At 43.9% G+C, this 23,220-nt stretch overlaps 1 protein-coding gene and 1 long non-coding RNA gene across 3 annotated transcripts in view; both read left to right on the top strand.

Annotated features, from left to right (window-relative positions):
- LOC310749485 overlaps window positions 1-23,220 on the top strand; it is a 465,633-nt gene that overhangs the window by 244,553 nt on the left and 197,860 nt on the right. The gene's annotated exons all lie outside the window — the stretch shown is intronic.
- The window catches only part of MARCHF4 (membrane associated ring-CH-type finger 4), a 113,895-nt gene continuing 93,942 nt past the window's right edge, over window positions 3,268-23,220 (top strand). For both annotated transcript variants that reach the window (XM_083585773.1, XM_083585772.1), the window contains exon 1: window positions 3,268-5,771. In XM_083585773.1, the coding sequence (XP_083441899.1) occupies window positions 5,259-5,771 (513 nt within the window). In that variant the 5' untranslated portion in view covers window positions 3,268-5,258. The remainder of the gene's footprint in view (window positions 5,772-23,220) is intronic.

The raw sequence follows: 23,220 nt of genomic DNA, 5'->3' as shown, positions 1-23,220 counted from the left end.
AGAGCAGGAGAAAACAAGCTTCTTCCATCCTCCATGTGACAGCCCTTTATATATTCTTTTGTTTTTAATCAAATGACTGTTTGACTTATAGAACCCTTAATATATTTCCATAGGGTTGGTTTTTTGCTCCATTGTGAAAGACAAAACCTTGATTTTCCATGGTACATCAGCTCTCAGTGATAAAGTGTTTAACACTTTACAGTGGTTTGAAGTGTAACTTATTTGTGGCAAATTAATTGCACGTGCTGTTTTCATTTGGCTGTGCTGAGTAATTGGATCCACTCCCCTCCACCCTTCATTAGGGAAGAATGAAGAAACTTCCACTGCACTTCATGCTGCTTCTCACCAAAGCCTATTGATTATTTATATCACAAAGGGAGACCCGGCCCAGTAACACATCTGAGCGACATTTGACTTTTACCTGCATTGTTCATTGGTGATGGGATTTTTTGCTTCTTGTGTATCTGTGAGTGTGCCTTACATGTACATGTACATGTATATGAACAATCTCTGTGGGATTTTCCATGTGCATATAAGTGTATATCTGCAGCATCTATTTTCTGGAATAATTGATATAAAACACTGATACAGAACACCATGTTAACTCACACACACACTAAGTTTAAAAGCATCAGTGACTTAACACCAGCAGCAGTGGTAAAATTGTCAAATGGAAATCCTAGCAAAATAAGCTTCTTTTGGACCTCCTTGGAGGCTTAAGCACCAGTGCTGAAGAGGACCTGTTCTGGCTTCCTATGATCTAGCCTCCTAAAAGGGTCTGAGGCAAAGCAAGGCCACATCTTGCAATGCAAACCTACAACCAGCTGTGGTATGCATGTGACTAGCAGAACTGCCTGGACAGGGCTAAGTAATGTCCAAGGACAATCCAAATGCCAAATTAATATACAGAAAGCCAGAGGAGTTCTCCATCAGGCTTGTCCTCAGTCGTTCAGGTACACAAGGCTAGCCTTGAAAACGGCCCAGAAACTTCAGCAAGTCCAAAATGCATCTGACAGGATTCTATCAGTAGTTACCCCTTCATACCACATTACATCATTCCTCTGTTGGCTTCACTGGTTGGCAGTGCATGTCCATGCTCACTTGAAGGTTATGGCTTAAACCTCTAAATGGTTTGCAACCAAAATATCTCTGAACCATATCCCTCCATATGAACATGGCTGAGGCTTACATTTCACTGCAGAAGTTACTCTTCAAGGTACACTGCTGGCTGAGAAACTGTGTATAGATACCTGAGAAATGAATATGGTTATGGAACGCTCGTGGCCTGCTTTTAGGTGTGTGATAAATATGAATTTATTTATGTGGATTTTGTTACAATCTTGATTTTATTGTGTATTCCCCTACTTGGTTTTTAGTTTTGCATCTTGGCTTGTTTCTGTTACTGTTTTTTTAGGTCACATTTTTATATTGATTGATTGTTTTATATTGATTTTATGTGAGCTACCTTGTGTACCTTTTGTAACAAGGTAGAGTGTAAATATAGCACATGCATCCTTTGCAGCCATGATACTTTAATCAGTACCATACTAAGTTGATAGATCTGTCTCACATATATTCACACTGCCACCATGGTATCTGATAATGGAATGTATTCAAGAGAACAACACAATGGGACACAATTAATATATTTCTTAATGAGCAAAGCATCTCCCAGCATTAATGAAAATATAGATAATCATACCTGTAAGCCATCAAATCCTCTGCAGCTAATTAATCTCGGGGGGGGGGGTGTCAGAAGAACCAGATTACCCACTACCCTCTTTGAAATCTTCTGAACTGCATGCAGGATTACACATCTTCTAGAATAGGTGGTGAACTAGCAGCCTGCAGGTCTGATTTGGCCCACCAAGCCTTGACCCATCAACCCACAACTCCGTTTACTGACCATACTGACTTTGCCCTAAAATTACAACCCATCATTTCTGATACCTCAGTGAAGCCTGTTGGAAGTAACAACTAAACTCAAGCAGTGGAATGGATCACTTGATGTGCCAAAATATGTAATATATTTGTTTAAATCATCTCATTCTAAGTGGCCTGAAATCCTTCATGTGTGAAGTGAGCTAATATTTCCTGTGTGTGGGGAAAGTATTCCTGAAGATGATCAGTGGCTGTTGTTCTTGGAGGCTCTGCTATTGTGTGTGTTAAGTTTCATGAGGAAACACGATCAAAATTATGCCATGCCACTTGAGAACAGGGGTCATCAAGTCACATGTGCAGTGTCACAAGTGTGTTGTTAATAATACAAGCATTCTGATGGGACGGGGTGAAAGTCCTCATATTATGCGGAGAAACGAAACACACGTTCTCCACTTAAACACACACAAATAAAAACTGATATATAGAAGCATAGCTTCCTCATTCAAGGCACCCACACTAGTTTCCCAAAGACCCTGGCTCAAATTGAGTTGCAGTCCTTCAGATATCTGCACTTTATGACTGCACTTTGTTAAGCAGATAAACTAATAAAACAACCCCCTCTCCCGCAAAGCAGATAAAAAGGATACTAGACCTTATATACATAAAATAGCTGTGCAGGTGAGAGATCAGTTCCTACTCTCACAACATTCCAACGACACACACAAAGAAAATGTGTTCCTAATACTCACAGGTGCACGCACGTAAAGCACAGCTTCCAGAAAACAGAGAAGCAGCGCCACAGACACACACTCCTCTGTACACAGACAACCACGTAGAGATCGTTCTTAGAGATGTATGGCACACTCGCAGATGCATAGATACGGCGTGCGGAATAGGAGCTACCTTTGCCTTCCCACGAGACGCGCACAGTGATCACCCTTCCACGTTCACGCGGAAAAGTGGAAGGCAGGCAATTCCCACGCACAAACATACAGGGACACACGCTTTTACAGCTTACCCACAGACACCGTCTCTTTTTCACACACACACACACACACGGAGCAGACGAACAGGCAGGCAGCAAAGCAAACAGTAGCCTCACCATATCAACGTAATACTCGCAGGACCTAATTTATTGCTGGGGAGGGTGGAAGCTAACACAAGGCGGCTCATAGTTCCGTAGCACTTAGTCTCTCCCCCCCGCCCCCTCTTTCACACGAGCACACCCCCTCTCTCTCTCTCTCTCTCTCTCTCTCTCTCTCTCTCTCTCTCTCTCTCTCCCCCCCCCCCCACCCCCCTTACTCTTCGGATCCCTCTGCTAGTTGCGTCAGTTCCCCAGTAGCGCGCCAAGCTGGGCAAGGGAGCTGTCCAGAGCCTTTTGGTGCTGAAACTGCAGCAGCTCTGACCAGCCCCCCTCCGCCGCTGCTTCCGCCAGCTTCCCGGGCATATTTTCTATGCTAAGCAAGACCTTTCCTTCCCCCACCCCAAACGGTTTATTGGCAGCGACTGACGGCCCTGGAGGCGGAGAGAAGCAAGGCTGGGCAACAACCTGAATTTATCCTCCCTCTCCCGCTCGCTCGCTCGCTTTTTCCCCCCGCCGCCGCTTTTCTGTCTTGGCTTTATTTATTTAAGGGCTGAGCAGCAGCAGGAGGAGGAGGAGGAGAGAGAATCACGTTCCACCCATCCTTCCTCGCTCCCGCCCTTCCTCAACATCCCCATTTGCACTGCAAAACTATCCTCCTTTCCCATTGCATCCCAAGGAGGTAGCAACAGCCACATCATCACTGAAAGCCGGATGGGAGAGAGCTGAGGGGAGGCTGGTGAAAGGGAGAAGCTGATCGCTGCCCAGACGCTAGGAGCTTCAAGCAAAATACCCCCACTCTTCGCTTTTTTCCCTTCTCGATCTGGCACATCGTATTCCTTACAAGCCTGCTTTAATTTTTTCCCCTACCCAAAGGCGAGGATACTATCTACGTGTGGGGTCCGCCACCCCCACCTCTTTTTATTTTAAAGACTTGCAATGGTTGAGCGTCAATGCCATTGAGCGAAAACAACAGTCAGAGAAAGAGGAGGAGAAGGAGGAGGAGGAGGAGGACAGGGGAAGAGGAAGATGAAACTGGAGACGGTTGTAGCGGCGGAAAAGAAGGAGCCTTATGCATCAAAAGGAGATCCCTGCATCTGCTGAACGCACCTTTTCCTCCGCGTCAGCCACAATGGTCTGTACAGGCTGTCAATGCGTTTGATGACGTCCCTATTTTGTGAAAGGGGAAAGGAAACGTGACAATGTAAGATCCACGTTCTCTTGGTCAATTTCGTGCGAAAAGGATAGAACCATTTTCTACGGATTTGTTTTCCTCCCCAAAGTCTAGGAGGGAAAACCATTTGAGGAATTACTAAGATCCACGTCCCCTCCTCAATCCTAATAATAATAATAATAATAATAATAATAATAATGTGTGTGTGCGTGAGTGTGGTCCAGACAGTTCCTGGAACGGGGAGTGAAAACAAAATCCAGTGAATTTGGGTATATAAAAAATTAACCTCATTTAATACTCACTTCCTTTCAGGACTTTCAAATTTTCTATTGAGAATATTTTAATAAAGTAACATTTCAAGTAATCGGTGAGGATTTCACATCGAGGGTGTGTTTTCCCCTCTTCCCCAAGAAATGTGTGCATCTTTTTTCAATGAAATCAGTTTTGATATTACCATTAATAATGATTATGATGATAGAAACAAGAACTAATTTTGCATTTTATTAATGATCTGCTCTGCTGATATTCTGTCAGAGACACCTTTTTAAAACGTTCCAACTAAATAAAAATAGTAATAAGGAGAAATACTTGACATGCCAAATACTGTTGGAAAAAACTATATACACATATATATTTATTTTCTCCACACCTTCTGGTGACTTGAATTCCTCTTCCACTTACTCCTTTTTTTGGAGTTACCAATTGTTATCAGTTTCCACCACATTTTCCGAACTATCCTACCCAGCACTTGGAGTGGATAAGGCTTCTTTCCATAACTATTTCATTTTAACTTTTTAAAAAGGAATTGTGGAATTGCTCATTTAAAAAAGGAGATGTGGGAAGGAGGAGCTTGAAATCAATATTTTGTGGTTGTTGTTTTAAAAGGAAACCTCATGATTGTTGTGTGTGTGTGTTTTTAAAACGGGGTTGCTGTGAAATATCCGAAAGATCTTCCTACAAATTCCACTTTTGTTATTTAGCTAGCTCTTATATATGTATCAGTGAATTTGGGTGGGAGCAGGGGAAAGGAAACGGAAATTAACCAATCCAGCCCTCTTGCTCTTGGGTGCCCCCTACCGGCCCCATTTTTTCCCACCCGTGCCTGTCTGGAAGGGAAGGCACATGTTAATACCAACCGGTGCGATCGTTTTATGGTACTGTTGCTGCGGATTGCTGATCCCCAGACAGATGTTGCGCCACCAGGGTCTCCTCAAGTGCCGCTGCCGCATGTTGTTCAATGACCTGAAGGTCTTCCTCCTGAGGAGACCCCCCGCGCCCCCTCCGCCCTCGCCGCCGCCTCTCCCTCCCATGAACAGTGGAGACCAAGCCTTGAGCTTGCAGGCTTCTAACAACAACACGCTGACCACGCTCTATGGAGGGCGAAGGGGACCTTGGAGAGCGCCGACTGCCGGGGGTGGTGGAGGAGGAGGAGGGGGAGGGGGGGCAACGAGCCCTCCAGAAGAGGAGTGGGGAAGTCCTGGAGGAGAGGGAGAGCAGCCCATGTCTATGATGAGCAGCGCCTCCTCCGAGGACTTCTGCAAAGGGAAGGCGGAAGATCGGTATTCCCTGGGGAGCAGTTTGGACAGTGGCATGAGGACGCCGCTCTGCAGGATCTGCTTTCAGGGCCCAGAGCAGGTGAGTGTGTGTGTTTATGCACATATATGTTTACATTCACCTGAGAGAGACTTCGTACAAAGCCAGACTTTCCTACACCTCCAAAATAGCACTTGCCCCTCCTCCCCACCCCCACCCATCTCCACACTGATTCTCCACCCAAGCTGGAAAGGCTCCCCCCGCCCCCTCTCTCCACACATTCACACAGCTACCTGGGGTGTTCCATTTATTTGTATCTGTAGTGAAGTTTGGAGAGACAGAGTCAGTGGGCACAATGCCCCAACTTGGTAACTTTTGATGAAAGAGGACGGGAAAGTACTGCAACAGAGTAGGCCCAGGACCAAAAGCACACAGGTGCATACACCAATCACAAACATGAGTAGACAACCCCCCTCCAAAAAAAAGGATCGCAACAAGGGTCCAGGACCATCCCCCTCCTTTTCTGCATAAGCAGTAGTAAACATAAAGTACAGTTTAAAAAAGAAGAAGAAGAAATCCAGAAATATTAAGCTCCACATATGTAGTTGTTCTGCTGGTGGAGTTTAATTACATTCCTGGTAGTTTGTGCCAGGTCAGGCATTACTCTTCCATGCAACGGAGAAGTGAAATAAATGATGAGTGAAAGAAATACAGTTTAATGCACTTGTGGAGGGTCTGTGAGCCGCCTTTTGTGGTCAGCCCTGAAGATGCTAGCCCTTCCTTGTTTTAAGTTCCGGTAGATGGATTGTCTTTCTGTGTCAATAGCATTCCACATGCAAAGTTACATGGACATAGGCAAGTACTGCTCAGAGTTACACTGTTATTGCCTTCCTACTACTGATTTGGTGTTATGTTTAGTTGCTTGACTTTCCAAACAGCAGAGGCATCGCTTTTGTTTGACTGATGGTTTGCAATTTGGTGGAGAAAAGTGGACTATACAGCTTCCCCCAGATAGCATTTCATTTCAAGTGTTTTGGAAATCTTTCAGACTTTCTAAGTCCGGTGTGATCCAGATTTAGTCAGAGTAGAGCCATTGAAATCAGTTGAATTGGAAGTTAGTCTTGACTAATTGAAGTCCTATGTCTTTGAATGGGTCTACTCTCCAAGTATGTCTAAGTTTGTATCCAAGCTTGTGTGATTTCATGTGTTAGAAAATATTGTGCATAATGAAAGTAATGTCATCTTTGATACCCGGCTGAAAGATCTAAGTGTGTCAGATTAATGAATTAAACAAGCTTGTCTCAGATTGGCTAACTTCTGAAATGCTAAAAATGTGTGGACATCCTGAAAGCTTGAATTTCAGCACTGCTGAGCTAGCAGATGTTTAAAGATTACAAAATAAGGCAAAAGTAAACAAACAGCCAAGCAATTTAAAGCAATTAGTTTTTTAAAAAACAAACAAACAGCAGCACACTTTTCTAGGAAGTGTATTTAGAAAGCATGATGACATAATGATTCATTAGGAATGATGAGCAATTGAAATTGTGCAACAAAACTTCTAAACTTTCATTTTTGGTGTGAGGGCTCACCCATCACAATCAGATACACTGGACACATTTGGGGTGCAGTTTCCTTTTCATAGCCTTTGGACATACATACATACTATGCTATTGTGCAACTCCTGTTTGATTGTAATATGCTCAGAGCAGATGTTTCCACTAAATTGTGTTCATTGACCACAATCTGTTACACAGTTGCACACATTTCAGCATTATTAAAATAGCTGGAGCTACTCTGTGCTGTATCACAAACATTGTTTTAATATCCTGTAGCCCTGATCATGAATAGTTGTGTAGTATTTGTGAGGCCGCATTAGATGCTTTCATGAAATAAAGTGATGTGGTAGTATCTGTAATGCAGAGTCAGAATATAGGATTTATCTCTGTAGAGTCAGGCTGGCACCTTGGACTCAGACAAGGAAGACCCTGAATTTGCCTCTGTTCTCATACAATATTTCATAGGTTGGACTTGGGCATCTTTATCTCTGATTCTCAGTTTTGAGTCAGCAAAAGGACTCACCACAGCCAATCAAAATGCTGAACAGGTTGAAAACGGTAAAGCCTGTTCAGTGATAAAGTATTATTGAAAGAATAGTGGTGCTAATGTTGTTGTTGTTAAAAAACACACACACAATGCTATAGTTGAAAGGAAGACCGAGAAGAATGCTTCTACATGTAGCATTCTGAAAAGTTGCCTGTGGAACATCAGATGGCTATCTTATGCTTCCAATTCTGGTGGGCCACTGTGGTTTCAATTGTAGGGTTTGACCAGTGGATGGTTTGAGTGGATGGTTCAGCCTTCCAACAGACTGTGTGTGTGTGTGTGTGTCTATGGTGAGAAGGTGTGGATGAGATGGTCTTTCATGTCTTCCAGTAATGGTAAATGAACCAGCTGCAAAACACTCTTCCATCATATGTTTAGTAGCAATTTGAACTTGAGCTGTGCTATTTGCAGACATAGATCCAAAATAGCAAGCAGGGGTGATGAATGCTTTGTGTAATATAAAACTGGTCCCTGGCCTGACACCATGCAGGCACCAACATTGCAATCACTCTGATGATTACACTGCTGTCACCCAGAATGCTTGTGCTCGGTTGCACACTGATACACATCCAGGGTTCAACCAGTTATTCATACACCAAGCATCCAACCTGTGGCTCACTGCAGCTCTCAAAGATCAGCTGCACATTGGCTAATACCAAATTGCAGAAATCCACTAGTACAGGCTCCACTTTATGTGAAAGACAAAAATACTTTCCCTCCAACAAATAAAAATGTAAGAAGGTCACAGTACAATACATATATTTTAAAAACAGAAACTGAAAAAGGTTAGCTACAGTCCTGCACATAAAATGCACAGGCACTGCAGCAACTGGGCAGAACAGGAGGGGGAATGCAATGCACTTATACCAGGTAGGTTCAGAATCTGCTGGAAGATCTCTTTAGTTCTGCTGCAGTCCCAATCCTGCCCTTTTACTAGAACGGAGGTTGGCTTGAGTGGAAATGCTTTATCTTAACTGGATTCTTAGTGCCATGCGCCAACTCCATCCTTAGTACAGCAAATGTTGCATTTGGTAGTAAAAATTCTATTGTTGTTGTTGCTGTTGTTTAGTCGTTTAGTCGTGTCTGACTCTTCGTGACCCCATGAACCAGAGCACGCCAGGCACTCCTGTCATCCCAAACTCATGAAATTAGCCTTTACTTGTTTGGGGTAATCCTGCTGCTAATGTTTAATGTAAGAGGCTGCACATGCAGATTTTTAAAAATAAGGAATGACATATTTCCTAGCTTAGTTTGTGAGGCGGTACCAAAAAATGGGTTGGAATCAGGATTTGCTGTAGTTTCTCTTCCATCACTGTGTGGAATCCAGAACTGACTTTGCTATACTGTGAGTGTAAATGTTAAGGTCTCCTAAGAAAGAAAGGAAAAGACATTTTAGTAGTCTTGAGTTTATTGTAAGGGCATTGGATGGAGCACGTCTTGCGGCCTAATAAGAAAAATTCAGCATCTCACAAGGGTAGTGTAATGGTTCTAGGGGTTGCTCGTGCGTAAGTTGCCGCCACTCCTGGCTAGGTTACCTGGTTGAACCCTTTCTGTCTGGACAGCCTCTAGCTTCGTGGCTGTCTCAGTCGCTGGCAGAATCTGTCAGTGGGCATTTCTTGAACTTCTTCCAGCAAAGAAGTTCTTTGACGCCAAGTCTCCTCCTACTCTTCCCGCGCGGAAGTCTTCTGCGCAGGGAGGGTGTGGGCAGCGGAGTACCCGTACTCTCTCCGCTGGTCTCCAGCGAGGAGTCTTGGAGCCTCCTCTCCGATTTCCCCATCTGTCCCCCTTCTCCACTGGTGTTACGCTGATTTCCTTCCCCAGCAGATGGGCTGCCTCTCTCCCTACTGGGACCCTCTCCGGCATCCCTCTGGAGCCTTCCCTCCGCCTCTAGCTCCGATGGCAGTTCCCTGACAGGTAGTGAAGATGGCTCATACCCATGCAGCATCTAAAACCTAAAGAGTTTAGCAGAGAGATTCATAGTGAGGAATGGAAACAGAAGGGATCTTGTGTGACTTCACTTTGTCCAGCAGTGAGAATGGTATCTAGAAAAACTGAAGTGCCCAGCTGGGGAAAAAAGCCCTGGTGGTTACCTAGATCTTGTTGCTGGTTGTGATGTCCTGGTACTGTGTTGTCCAATATTTGTTTTGACCAGCTATAAGTCTCTACCAGGGCTATAACTAGAAATGGCGCTTTGGCAGCTGTCCCCATGTGGTGAGTCACAGAACAGTGATTGGAACATTATTCTGAGCGATTCAACATTATCAGTCTCTGGATTGAGTGGCAGTTGGTTGGCCATTGAGTCCTTTTAGACAGGAAGAGTTCCTGTTTGAGATGATAATTTGAGTAAACAAAAACCAATAAACAGGCTCTTGTAGCTTTGAGTCACATCTGACTTTAGCTTTAGCTTTAGCTTTGAGTCACATCTGACTGCTGCCTATGGCTGTGCCCTGACACTGGCGTACATTTGTACAAGCTTCTGTGGTTTGGGCAAGTCAGAATCTCTTTGGAGATAGGTACAAACAAAGGTACAAACATGACATGCAAGGGATTTGGTGGGAGCTTCTGAGGCCGCTGTTGCAGTTCTTGGGCTAGGTCCTGGTGCTGAGGTGTCCATAGAGAGCATTGGTTATTGTTATTATGTGTGCTTAAGGTCCCAGGTTCATTCCCCGGCATCTCCACGTAAGAATGGGAATGGTGAAACCCTGGAGAGCTGCTGCCAGTTTGTGTTTGCAATACTGAGTTTGCTGGGCCAATGGGTCTGACCCTGTGTAAAGCAACCCCCATTGTTCCTCTTTCCTGCCAGTGTCACTCTTGTACCTGATCGCTGCAGAGAACCAGAGTGCTGATTTGCAGTATACTCTGTTAGCCAGAGGATAAATGACCACTGAGACACAGTCCTTGGTGGTGACTTCTGTAATTGATGGTTTCCGCAAAATGCCTTAAGATGATTTAAAAACAAAACAAACAAACAAAAAACCCTCTCTGTTTAAATAGACATTTTTCCCCCTCTGCCAGACAAATTACACCTTGTGGAATTTTATTTCTTTTTTATATGTTTAGAAAGCCACTCTTCTGAAGATGCATGCAACTATTCCCCTTGCGTATCCTGCATAATTCATCTTTATAGAGGTACACAAACTGTTTATCTTTCTGCGCTAGTCCAGGAAAGATGGAATCTATGAAGCGTGCCTTTGTGTGTGTGTACGTAGAGATTATAATCAGTGTTAAAGCAAACAGTCTGCTTTAGAGAGCACTGAAGCCTTAAGACAATGGCAGCACAATTGTATGCCTGCCTACTCAAAAGTAAGTCTCATTGAGTACAGTGGAGCTTACTCCTTTGTAAGTGGGTATATGATTATATGATTACAGCCTTGGGGTCACAACACACATTGCTGGATTTTAAAATAATTAGGCATGGAAGGCTCCCCCTCCATTTGCATTAAGTGCACAGGGAAGGGATATTTATTCCCTCCCTTCCTGGACATGATCATGGATGGAAACCAACCCAGCTTTGATCCCACAAGGAGCACCATTAACACCACTGAAAGCTTTCCCTCTAAGTTCAAGTCCAATGCAGCGGGGGTGAACCCTGTGCAAGGCCGAAATTTGAGACCCTCTCTAGCCCCTGCCAGGTAAGAGGCACCAGGTTTTCGGAAGGAGGCAGGAGGGCTCTGGTAGGTCTTAGAGTCACCGCCCCCTCATTCCCAAAGTTGGAAAGTCCTTGCTGGGTTTGGGAAAGAAGGCGGGAAGGCTCTAGTACCCTGCCAGAGCCCTCATGCCCTTGAGAAGGGTTAAACCTCCCTCACCATGCTCTGCAGTCTAAATGAAAGCTGCTCCCCACCTCCATACTTAAAATATCTCACAATGGCTCGTAATAATAAAAACATAACATAGTTTGGCCCTCAAACACTTGCTTTTTTATTTATTATTATGTATTTATTAATATTATTTTTAGGTGTGTTCAAGATGTTTTAGATTACAACTGTGCTGGCTGAGGTTGATAGGAGTTGTAGTCCAAAACAGCTGGAGGGCAATATGTTGGCAAAGGCTGCAAGAGAAACAAGCAACAACAACAACCTCACACCTGGAAGGTATGTTTTCAGAGTCTCCTGAAATCCATGTGGCATAGTAACTGGATGCAGCTCTGAAAGTAGAGGATTCCACATCTGCAGGGCCACCACAAAGGATGCCTGTTTTTTCACACACACCCCTCACGCATCTGAGGTGGACTTTTGAGGAAGGTATTTGATGCCACTCTCAGTGCACACAAAACATTGTTATTATTATTATTATTTATCAGACATATATTTTTTCTTCAACAGGCAATCATATATGTGATAGGGACAGCAAAAACAGCAACAGGAAAGAAGAAAATGTTATACAGATGAGTTCCAATTATCATTCTCCTCAGAACATTGAAAATCCATAATTAACACTCAGATTCCATATACTCTACAATACTCCAAAAAATTGTTCTTTCTTAACATGAACATGTTAAGCCTATAATCATAGCCCTCAAATCTTGGGTAATGCATTAATTCTGCCATCACCACATAGTCACCAGATGGGCGGAGTATAAATAAATAAATTATTATTATTATTATTATTATTATTATTATTATTATTATTATCACTATAGTCCCATATTTTATCGTGCCATTCTATAACTGTTTGGGACTATTGCCCACCTCCATTTGCCAGCATATAAAATTCTGGTAGCTGCTAGCAAATATGAAATCATTTCCTTATGTTCTTTCCTTATTGGCCTTTCCAAATACCGTAATTTAATAGAATTGTAAGTGGATGCAATGGAAATTCATAACCCAACATTTTCCAAGTCAGATTACATTGGTGTTAGTGATTATGCTTTGATTTAATATATAATGCCTATATGTTAATATGAACATATACTCAGAATTTCTTAGGTTTATAGAATATTCTGCAGGTAAGGTCTACACAATACAAAAGGCAGAAAGGTTGTTTCTTTTTTTAAAAAAAGAAGAAACAGCAACAAGCCTGAATGGCCATAAAAACAAACACACCGAAAAAGTCTGTCACCCATGAGATTTATAAGAAATTAAGGTAACACCAAAATATCCTTGCCAGAGGTTATTTATACCATAAATATAATGTATTGGCTGCCCAATTGCTTCTTTCCAGTTTTCATGACAAGAGAGATGAATAGATTCATTGAACCAGCCTCTCTTGGCAAAGACATATGCAGCCTTTTGAGTTCCACATGTGCCTTTATCAGGCAATAATCTTCATCAGAATCTGAATACTGAGAATGAACATATCTGCTTCCCCATCCTCTGCCCAATTATGAAATAATAAGGAAGGACAGGAAGCATATTGAAGAATGCTTAAAAAAAAAAGCATTATTGATTGGAAATGCAAACTTTCAGGCAGCAACTGTTTCTGCATACAATACACTGTCAAGTCCCATAAAGAGATGCAAATCCTATTTTGATTTTCTTTACAAACAAGCCTAAATAAGATTTCTCCCTGTGCGTCTTTCTCATCTCTCTGTGCAAGATTTTTTTTAAAAAAATATAATCTCACGACTAAAGCAAGCCAAAAAGGCTGCAAGGATTTTCAGATTTCAGTTTTATGGCAGTCCGAAACATGGCAGCCTCCAAGCAGCTAGCTCGCTTGTATCTTAAGATCTGTGTGTGTGATGGTGGTTTTTATGTATAAGCCCATGGTTTCTGTTAAAACTCATGTTGGGCAAAGGGAGTAGAGATAAAGAAACATTTGGGCTTCCCTTTAAGTGAAAGCAACTCCATAATGCTGCTTTGTGTAAGGTTACCAGATATCCTCATTTCCCGGGGACAGTCCCCAGATTTACAAATCAGTCCCCATACAAAATCCATTGAAGTTGAAAAGTGTCCCTGGATTCATTGAAAAAAATCTGGGAACCTTGTGGTTCCTTCCTTTCCCAGAGTGGGTACGTTGCGAACCTCAAGGTCCCTGGTTTACATCCTGCCTGAGCCACAAACTCATGAGATGTCCTTAAGTATGCCATTATTCTCTCAACTTCAGATCCCACTCTGCATGTGGGACCTACAATAAAATGTTGCAGTGCAGAGTACTCTTGCTCAGCGTGCCAGCCAGCCATGCACCTTCTTGCATTTCCCTCTCCCTTTGCTCTTTCACTTTCCCCTCTGTCAGTCAGTATTCTGTGCCCACTTAGCATGCAACACCTCCTCCAGCCAGATCCAGGTATCAGAGACTTGATTCATTTCTGCTGAGATATTGTGGATTTTCTCTGTTTGGGAACTAAGATTCAGGAGCAAGGGTGATTCATAAACACGTGCCCAAGTGCATAGGAGTGATAGGCCTCTTGACTATTTTCTTGTTTCGGTTCACAACATCTGTTCACAAAGCATGGCTTAGCTTGGACAGAAAAGAAATTGAGATGCTTTGACAGGTGAACCTCCGTGTTCAATAGGTCTGAATCCTACCTGGAGGGGAACCAAGCAGGTCATCGGAGAAAGAGAAGAAATTAAGAAGAAAAAGCTTCTTTCACTTCAGTGAGTGGCAAGATTGCAAAGGCAGCAGTGCATAAACTCTCCTTCTGTAGTTATGTCCCCTTGTTGCTACTTATTGTGTTGAGAGGGCAAGACTATCAAAACCTCCTTCAGATCTGGAAGGCTCTGGAGCATGAAATAGGGACTCCTTCCTGTAAAATGTAAATATGCTGAGCCCATATATTTTGAAGGTGGCATCTCTCTATTTGAATTTACCTCTGCTTTCCCCTCTCAGGCTTCACTTGAGCTTAGTCCAAAGGGTATCTGGGAATGTGAATTCTGGAAATGTGATCTGTTTTAGGGAAGGATATGGAATTCCCTATACTCATTCCAATATAGGCATATAGAGTTGCTCCTGGTAGGGAGGATCCTGAGTCTGAAACACACATTCCCTTGAGTTGTTGGCTCACCCAGTGAGCTTTGTGGCTCAGTCTATCTAACCCTCCCACCCACCCACCTCATTCATTCATTCATTTATTCATTTATTCATTCCCCGCCCTTCATCGTAAGATTACAACATTAAAAACAATATTAAAAACAATGAAATCAACTCTATTTTCAAAGTATGATGGCAAGAGCAGTTGCTAAGGGTAGCTTGCTCTTTTTCCTTGTCCATAACAACAGGGGTGAGGAATTTTTTGGGCATGGTGAGCCAGATTGTTGCCTTTTGTCATCCTTGTAGGCCAGGAACAACCTACTTGTCAGTCACTTGATATCATTATGCGGTCACATGACTAGCAAGTGGGTTGTCCCATTCCCTTGCACAGTGCTTCCCAAGCACATGACAACCGGCTCGTGGGAACCACAATGCTTTGCTGGGGATAAGCGCTATACATTGGGCTGTGATGATTGGCACCCTGAGTTGGTGGATGTCGAATGCCAGCCTGCTAGACCCTCCCAATCAATGCCAACCAATTCTGTATTCTACCAGATGTTGAGGCCAGTGCTGGTTTGCAGGCTTTTCTTTCTTTGGTGGGCCCTCTACCCCTAGTTAAAACTCTTTGTTCTCCACTTCCTCTTGCCCAGACCTTGGATGAGTGGGTAGCACCAGCTTATCCTTGGGCCTTCTCAGATCTTTCTTCTCTCGATGGCTGATGGAGACTGTATTTGAGCCAATGTTCAGCTCCCTTGAACCCAGCTCTCTGAAGTGGCAAGAAGTTATGCTACTTAAGAACCTTATAATGCTGGTTTAATTGGTATGGTTTGTTGAATTCATGAACTGACCAGAGAAGGTTTGTTCATGGGTAGCATCCAAAAAGCACAGGTAAGTGAATAAATAAGGAAGATCCTATTGCTGGATCAAACCTCAGGTCACACAGAGCTTTAATCCCTGCTTCTCTTTTTCCGTTCCTGCTCTTCTCTTGCATGGCTTTGTCAAGTTTTCCCCACTGCACACCAAGCCTCACTGCTGCCCATTTTCTTCGAAACGCCAATTTGGCAAGCAAAGTCTCTCCCGCTAAAAACTTCCAATGGGCTGGAAGCCGAAAAAGCTGATATCATTAGACATTTGCCAATGATGGTTAAGATTCCTGCAGCCTACAAAGTGGCAGGCGCAATGTGACTATTACAGCAAGCCTGGAGAAGAAGGGCCATGCATCATAGGAGGCAATTATAAACCTGTTAGCTTAGCACAAATTGTGGAGAGAATATCAGAAACAAAGCTGTGAGATTTAATGAGAGGAAGAACTTTGATTAGGGAAAGGCAGCTGACGTGGATCTGGGGGGGAGCAACGGAAGCCGCCAGAGCTTTTCAAAAGGCATTAATGTCAATGTTGGAAAGGAAACAAGTATAGTTGATGCTGCACGCTTATAAATCTCAACCGAAAAAAGGTGCCAAGACGTTCCACTCTGGACTTTATTTGCTAACGAGTGACATGCCTGCCATGAGGACAGGGAAGGATGTGTGCGGAGGGAGGGTTTGTAGTATATTGCAGGGAGTGCTGGAGTTGAACAGTGCAATGTATCTCCACAAAATGAGTGTGCCAGGAAGCTTTTGCTTTCACAGCATTGTTATTCACCAGCACAATGCCACTAGGGCTGCGGATGCACCGTGCATTTAAAGCACACTTAAAAGCACATTTTCCCACCCAGAGTCCTGGGAACTGTAGTTTACCCTGCAGAACTACAGTTCCCAGGAATCTTGGGAGAAAGTGATGTGCTTTAAATATATGGTGTGTATATGCAGCCTAAGTTTCTTTCCCTTTCCCATTCAGCAGCCTGGGAGTCAATTCAGTATGATCCTCAGGATAGCATTGTATGTGTAAGCCTGTAAATATGTGACCATGTAAGCAGAACGGATTGCATCCTGCCCTTGTGGGCAGTTGTTATTTATTGCATCTATATCCCATCTGTAGAGAGCTGCACAGAGAGCTGGATCCAGTTTTAGTCATACTTGGAACAGACCCATCTGAATCAATGGGGCATAAGTCTGGATCCAAACCAAGGTTCAAAGGCAATCATCCCTTCGGGGACTGACCTGATCCAGAACTGCTTGGCTTTGGAAAGGCTGCTGCGTCATGTGTCTTCAAACCATGCTCTAGGACAGTGATGGCCAAACTTGGCCCTCCAGCTGTTTTAGGACTACAACTCCCATCATCCCTAGCTAACAGGACCAGCGGTCAGGGATGATGGGAATTGTAGTTCAAAACAGCTGGAGGGCCAAGTTTGGCCATCACTGCACCAGGACCTTTAATCACACATGTACTACTGCAGCATGGGATCTCACCATAATTGAAGTCTTCTTCTTCTTCTTCTTCCCTGCCTCCAGTCCATAGGGACTTCATCTGTTCTCCAAGAATTCTCAGAGATCATAGACAAAGGCTCTGAAGAGGAAGCATGTTTGTTTTCTCCTGCTCTAGAGCAGGCTTCCTCAGCCTCGGCCCTCCAGATGTTTTAAGACTACAGTTCCCATCATCCCTGACCACTGGTCCTGCAAGCTAGGAATCATGGGAGTTGTAGGCCAGAAACATCTGGAGGGCCAAGGTTGAGGAAGCCTGCTCTAGAGGGTAGCACTCGAGGCAATGGATATTCCAACTAAACATTTGGAAAAACTTTCTGACAGTAAGAGCTGTTCAGCAGTGGAACAGACTTCCACAAGAGGTGGTGGACACTCCTTCCTTGGAGGATATTAAGCGGAGGTTGGATGGCCATCTCTCATGGATGCTTTAGTTGAGATTCCTGCATTGCAGGGGCTTAGACTAGACGACCCTTGGTCCCTTTCCAACTCTAAGATTCTATGATTCCATTATTATTATTATTAGACACGGGTGGTGCTGTGGTCAAAACCACAGAGCCTAGGACTTGCCGATCAGAACGTCGGCGGTTCGAATCCCCATGACGGGGTGAGCTCCCTTTGCTTGGTCCCTGCTCCTGCCAACCTAGCAGTTCGAAAGCATGTCAAAGTGCAAGTGGATAAATAGGTACTGCTCCGGCGGGAAGGTAAACGACGTTTCCGTGTGCTGCTCTGGTTTCCCCAGAAGCGGCTTAGTCATGCTGGCCACATTACCCGGAAAAACTGTCTGCAGAAAAAAGCCGGCTCCCTCGGCCAATAAAGTGAGATGAGTGCCGCAACCCCAGAGTTGTCTGTGACTGGACTTAACTGTCAGGGGTCCTTTACCTTTACATTCTTCTTCTTCTTCTTCTTCTTCTTCTTCTTCTTCTTCTTCTTCTTCTTCTTCTTCTTCTTCTTCCTACCCTGCACACTAAGGTCCCAGGGCAGGTTACAACACTAATGCACAGTATTAAAAACAGTTTAAAGCCCTGTGCAATCTGCTACTACTATTATTACAACATCTCAACTGATCATGATGCACTCTCGCTTTGTGCTATATATCCAGCTAGCTCCTTGCTTAGAAAACATCCGGCAGCCACATTCAACAGCGTGGGATGGAAGGATGGCAGATGATTTGCTGATGCAAAGTTGAGAGCACAAGTGAGTGGACATGAATACAAAGATGTAACGATGGGAATTAGGGGTATCCTGTTTCAAAAGCAAAACCGAAATACTACTACTACTACTACTACTACTACTACTACTACAACAACAACAACAACTAACTAACTAACTAACTAACTAACTAACTAACTAACTAACTAACTAACTAAATCCTTGATGTTTTCCTCTTTCAGATGTGCCAAGCCTGTCAGCCTAGTGCATCATGGGAAACGTAGTTCCCTCCCCACTCTTTGTGTTATGTTAGCGCCTTTTCCCTAAAGGCTGCCTTCATTTCTGTTTGCTAAGCACTTTGGGATCCTCAGAAGGCATAAGTGTGAGAGAAGTGGAAGCTGTTATTTTCTGAGTGGGCGGTTGCTGCGCCTCTTCCGTTCCCCCCACCCTTCTGCCTCCTCTTCACACCATTCCTTGTGTTTCAAGACAACACTTAAAAATTCCCCTGAGCTCTTGCTTAGCTTGTTCACTCTCTCGACTCAAAATAGTAACAAGCTTAATCTAGGGGACATCTGTAATCTTTGGGGTTTGTGTGGGTGGCATGAGTAATAGCTCTGAGAAGCAAACCCGTTTATGCAAAGCAGTTCACTCTCCCCCAGCCACTGTCTTTTAAGAAGGATGAGATTAGAAAGATCTTGCCAGCCAAGTGACTAAGGGATCTATCTTCTTCTGAGGCTTGCTTGGTACTTAAGGAATTTACATTATTTGGCTTTCACTAAAATCTGTGCTGACTGAACCTAGGCCCACAAAGCAAGAGAAAATGCAGTTTAGAAATAGCAAAGGCTGCAATCTTAAACATGGGAGACGGCCAATCCTGAAATCAGCAGGATTTACCCTCTAGGGCAGTGTGTAAAGCTGGGTATCACCTAGGATGAGTAACTGAAGGGGGAGAGGCCAGGAGAAACTGCTTGTGGCCTTCCTTGCACAACTGCTGCACAACAACAGCCTTGCAAGGTTGGCCAGTTGCATCGTAACTATCCATATACCACCACAGCTTCCTTTCCATTCTTACAGTCCCCAAACGGGGAATTCCTGTGCACTCAAGTAAATACCAAAACCCGGGATCCTGAGACATAATGCCCTGCATTTCCCAGGCAGATCCCTCTCGGTTTATGCAGGGAGTACACAGCTCTTCCTGTAATAAGGGCATCCTGCTTCTCTTTAACATCCCCAAACTTTCACTCAGTAAAATGCACCCAGTGGTCATGCGCAAAGGAGATTATCAGAAGTCTACCATCTTATACACTCTTCAAGTTGCAAACTGTATGAAATTTTAGTAAGAATTTTAAACAGGGAAAGAAAAGGAGAAAAGGAGAAGCAGATTGGAAAGTAAAAGGAGCTCATTAGTTCAGATCCACTTAGACTTCTTGGTCTACTCACAAGTAGCACAGTCAGCTGGAAGGTTTCCTGGTGGTTTTTGATGGCAGTAGTGATGTATGGAAGTGAGAGCTGGACCATAAAGAAGGCTGACTGCCGAAGAATTGCTGCTTTTGAATTATGGTGCTGGAGGAGACTCTTGAGCATGGGTGTGTCCCTCAGACCTTGTGGGGGGGGCAGACTATGTTTTGAAAAAAAATATGAACGAATTCCTATGCCCCACAAATAACCCAGAGATGCATTTTAAATAAAAGGACACATTCTACTCATAAAAACACACTGATTCCCAGACCATCCGCTGGCTGGATTGAGACGGCAATTGGGCCGCATCCGGCCCCCGGGCCTTAGGTTGCCTACCCCTCTCTTAGACCAATGGAAACCCTATGCAGCCCCCATGCTGACTTTCCCAGGTATCTCCTGCACACATGCCTCTCTAGAATCTATCATTGCCAGCTCCAGAACTAAGCAAGTTGCTTTAAAAAAAAAATAAAAAAAATCCTGTGGCCACTGCCAGATTCCATGCTTTCATAGTGCAGCTGCAGAATATGCACAGCCTTGACTTTGCCTGTAAACATATGCCAGCAAAGCAATCTCATCCCTAAGTTACACCCACTTGGCAGCAAAGGATCACTCATGAACTCCCTTGTTCTGTTAGAGTAGAATGCCAGGCTGGCAGGAGAAATGTTAACATTGGCGTGGTATTGGCATAGCCCAGGCATCAACAGAACAATGCCACAGGAGCATAGGAAGCTGCCCATGTCAGACCCACCAGCCCACTGAGCGCAATAAGGTCTGTGCTGACTGGCAGCTCCCTCCAGGGTTTCAGGCAGGGGTCTCGTCAATGAACCTGAGTCCTTTTGCACACACAGAGAGGACAAAACGTCACTCTGGTGCAATTTGCTGCATGAAACAGCTACCCAGTCCCTGTGGTCTCTGTGTGACAAGCAAAGGCGCAGAGGGGCGCATTCAAATTCAGGGTTTTATCATAGTGGGGAAAACACTATTATTGTTGAGATAATAGCCTGGAAATTTGTTGAATCATAACATCACACCAAAATTTATCAGTTGATTATGGCAATTTGAACCATTATTATGTGATAAAAAGGCAGTTCCCTGCGGGTCAGAAGCAGAGGGAGACACAACATCCTATCTTACTTTAAATCAGAAACAACCGACTTAAGTATTCTTGCAAGGGTGCTGGGGACTCTGTTATCCAGACAGTTGCCTGAGGCCTGGATGGAAATGTATTGTTAGACCAGCTGTTTAGCAGGGCTTGGTTACAGGGAAGTGGGGGTGGGATGGGATGGGATTCCCTTCAGTGGTATTCAACTAAACAGTCTAAACACTCTCATATTCCCTCTCTCCCCACACCACCACCCCTTTTGGGGGTCAAGTGCACCATTTCACTTCTCTCAAAATGTTGTAAACTAGCCTTGCTGTTTTGGGGCCCATTGTGCTGAGTGGCGATCTAGACTTTTACCTTCCAAGTCCTGTCCCCATTGCCCCCCCCCACCTTTTTTCTGATGCATTTGTTTTAAGAAAGCTGGAGGGCAACAAAATTAAAAAATTCCTTCCAGTAGCTAGCACCTTAGAGACCAACTAAATTTGTTATTGGTACGTGCTTTCGTGTGCATGCACATCTGAAGAAGTGTGCATGCACACGAAAGCTCATACCAATAACAAACTTAGTTGGTCTCTAAGGTGCTACTCCCCTTCATGGATCACTGCCTTGCCGTGGCGAAGGGGCTTGAATAACTCAGAGAAGCTATGAGCTATGCCATGCAGAGCCACCCAAGATGGACAGGTCATAGTGGAGAGTTTTGACCAAACGTGATCCACCTGGAGCAGGAACCGGCAAGCCACTCCAGTATCCCTGCCAAGAAAGCTCAATGGACAAAGACAACAAAAGATTGAGGGCACAAGGAGAAGGGGACGACAGAGGACGAGATGGTTGGACAGTGTCCTCAAAGCTACTAACATGAGTTTGACCAAACTGCGGGAGGCAGTGGAAGACAGGAGTGCCTGGCGTGCTCTGGTCCATGGGGTCACGAAGAGTCGGACACGACTAAACGACTAAACAACAACAAGGTGCTACTGGAAGGAATTTTTTTATTTTGTTTCGACTATGGCAGACCAACACGGCTACCTACCTGTATCTGGAGGGGAACAGTTTGGTTGAAATAGGGACGGCAGGTTGCAAGGGGCTTATAGATTGTGTTAAGCCCACCCCAACAGCTCCATAGTCCAGAGCTGAGAACAATGAAGAGAAGGAGGCAACCTTGAAGGCAACCAACAACACCTGATACGCGCTCATATGTGGCGGTGAAGGCAGCAAAAAAAATCTCACCTCCATCACATTCTCTGTTGCTGCAGAAAAATAGATGCAAGCCCACCATGTGCTCACTAAAGAAATAATAATAATAATAATAATAATAATAATAATAATAATAATTTGTTTGTTTATACCCTGCCCATCTGGCTGGGTTTCCCCAACCACTCTGGGCAGCTCCCAAAACAACAACAACAACAACAACAACAAGTGATACAATGTCAAACATTAAAAACTTCCCTAAAGAGGGCTGCCTTCAGATGTCTTCTAAAAGTCAGATACTAGCTACCAGTCCACAGTTACTAGCCATGATGACTATGTTCTACCTCCATTGCCCCTCTGAATGCCAGTTTCTGGGACTCACAAGTGTAGAGAGTGGTGTTGCACTCATGTCCTACTTGAAGACTTCCCATAGGCATCTGGTTGGCCATTGTGAGATAAGGATAGTAAGCTAGATGGGCCTATAGCCTGTTCCATATGGTTCTTCTTATCTTCTCCTCATCCAAACTTTTAATTTTAGATCGTTAGGGCCCTTGGCTATAAGCAGTAAAGTTTGTAACACTATACATTATGGACACAGGACTTCCACTGTTGCTAACAACTCCCATCTTTCTTGTAACATCAAGTCCCACCTTCTACTTACATTGTTGTGAAGGCTATAGGCAGGGTTTATTTTGCTTTTATTCTTCTACAGCACTTAGCTAGGCAGCCTGGGACCTTAATAATCATAATTGCACTATATCCAGAGAACTCTAGCAAATAAGCTATGCCACACGCTTTGGAGAAACAAAATCCCCTAAAGAATTAGCCTTTTATTGCAATATGTTTTTTCAATCAATCAATCAAATCCTGTTATATGGTTTAATCCGTTTAACAAAAACGGATAAATTCCAGAGCTCAGGTTGTTACCGCATACAAACCTTGACTGAACAAAGAAACCACCTGAGAGAATGTTTAATCTGCTAGCAACTTGTAAACTGAAAGCTAATGGAGGGGAATATATGAAGGAGGATTCTGAAGAGAACCCGACGTTTACTTTGAAATGTGCTGGGGCTACCACCCTGGAATAACTATGAATAATACGACTCTTGCACAGGACTTAAAGATTATCTTCTTCTTCTTTTAAAAAAAATCTCCTCCTGAACAGAAGCTCTTTGAATTTAAGTGCTTTGTACAAGGTCACATAGCAAACCCGTTTCAGGACCTGCATCACAACTCTTGACACTGCTGGCTTTAGGCACAAAGTGCTGTAGTAAAAGATTAAAC

Source organism: Podarcis filfolensis (genome assembly GCF_964270895.1).
Source record: "Podarcis filfolensis genome assembly, chromosome: 1".
Classification (NCBI taxonomy): domain Eukaryota; kingdom Metazoa; phylum Chordata; class Lepidosauria; order Squamata; family Lacertidae; genus Podarcis; species Podarcis filfolensis.
Note: the sequence above shows the minus strand (reverse complement) of the source record. Positions and strands in the feature narration are given on the sequence as shown.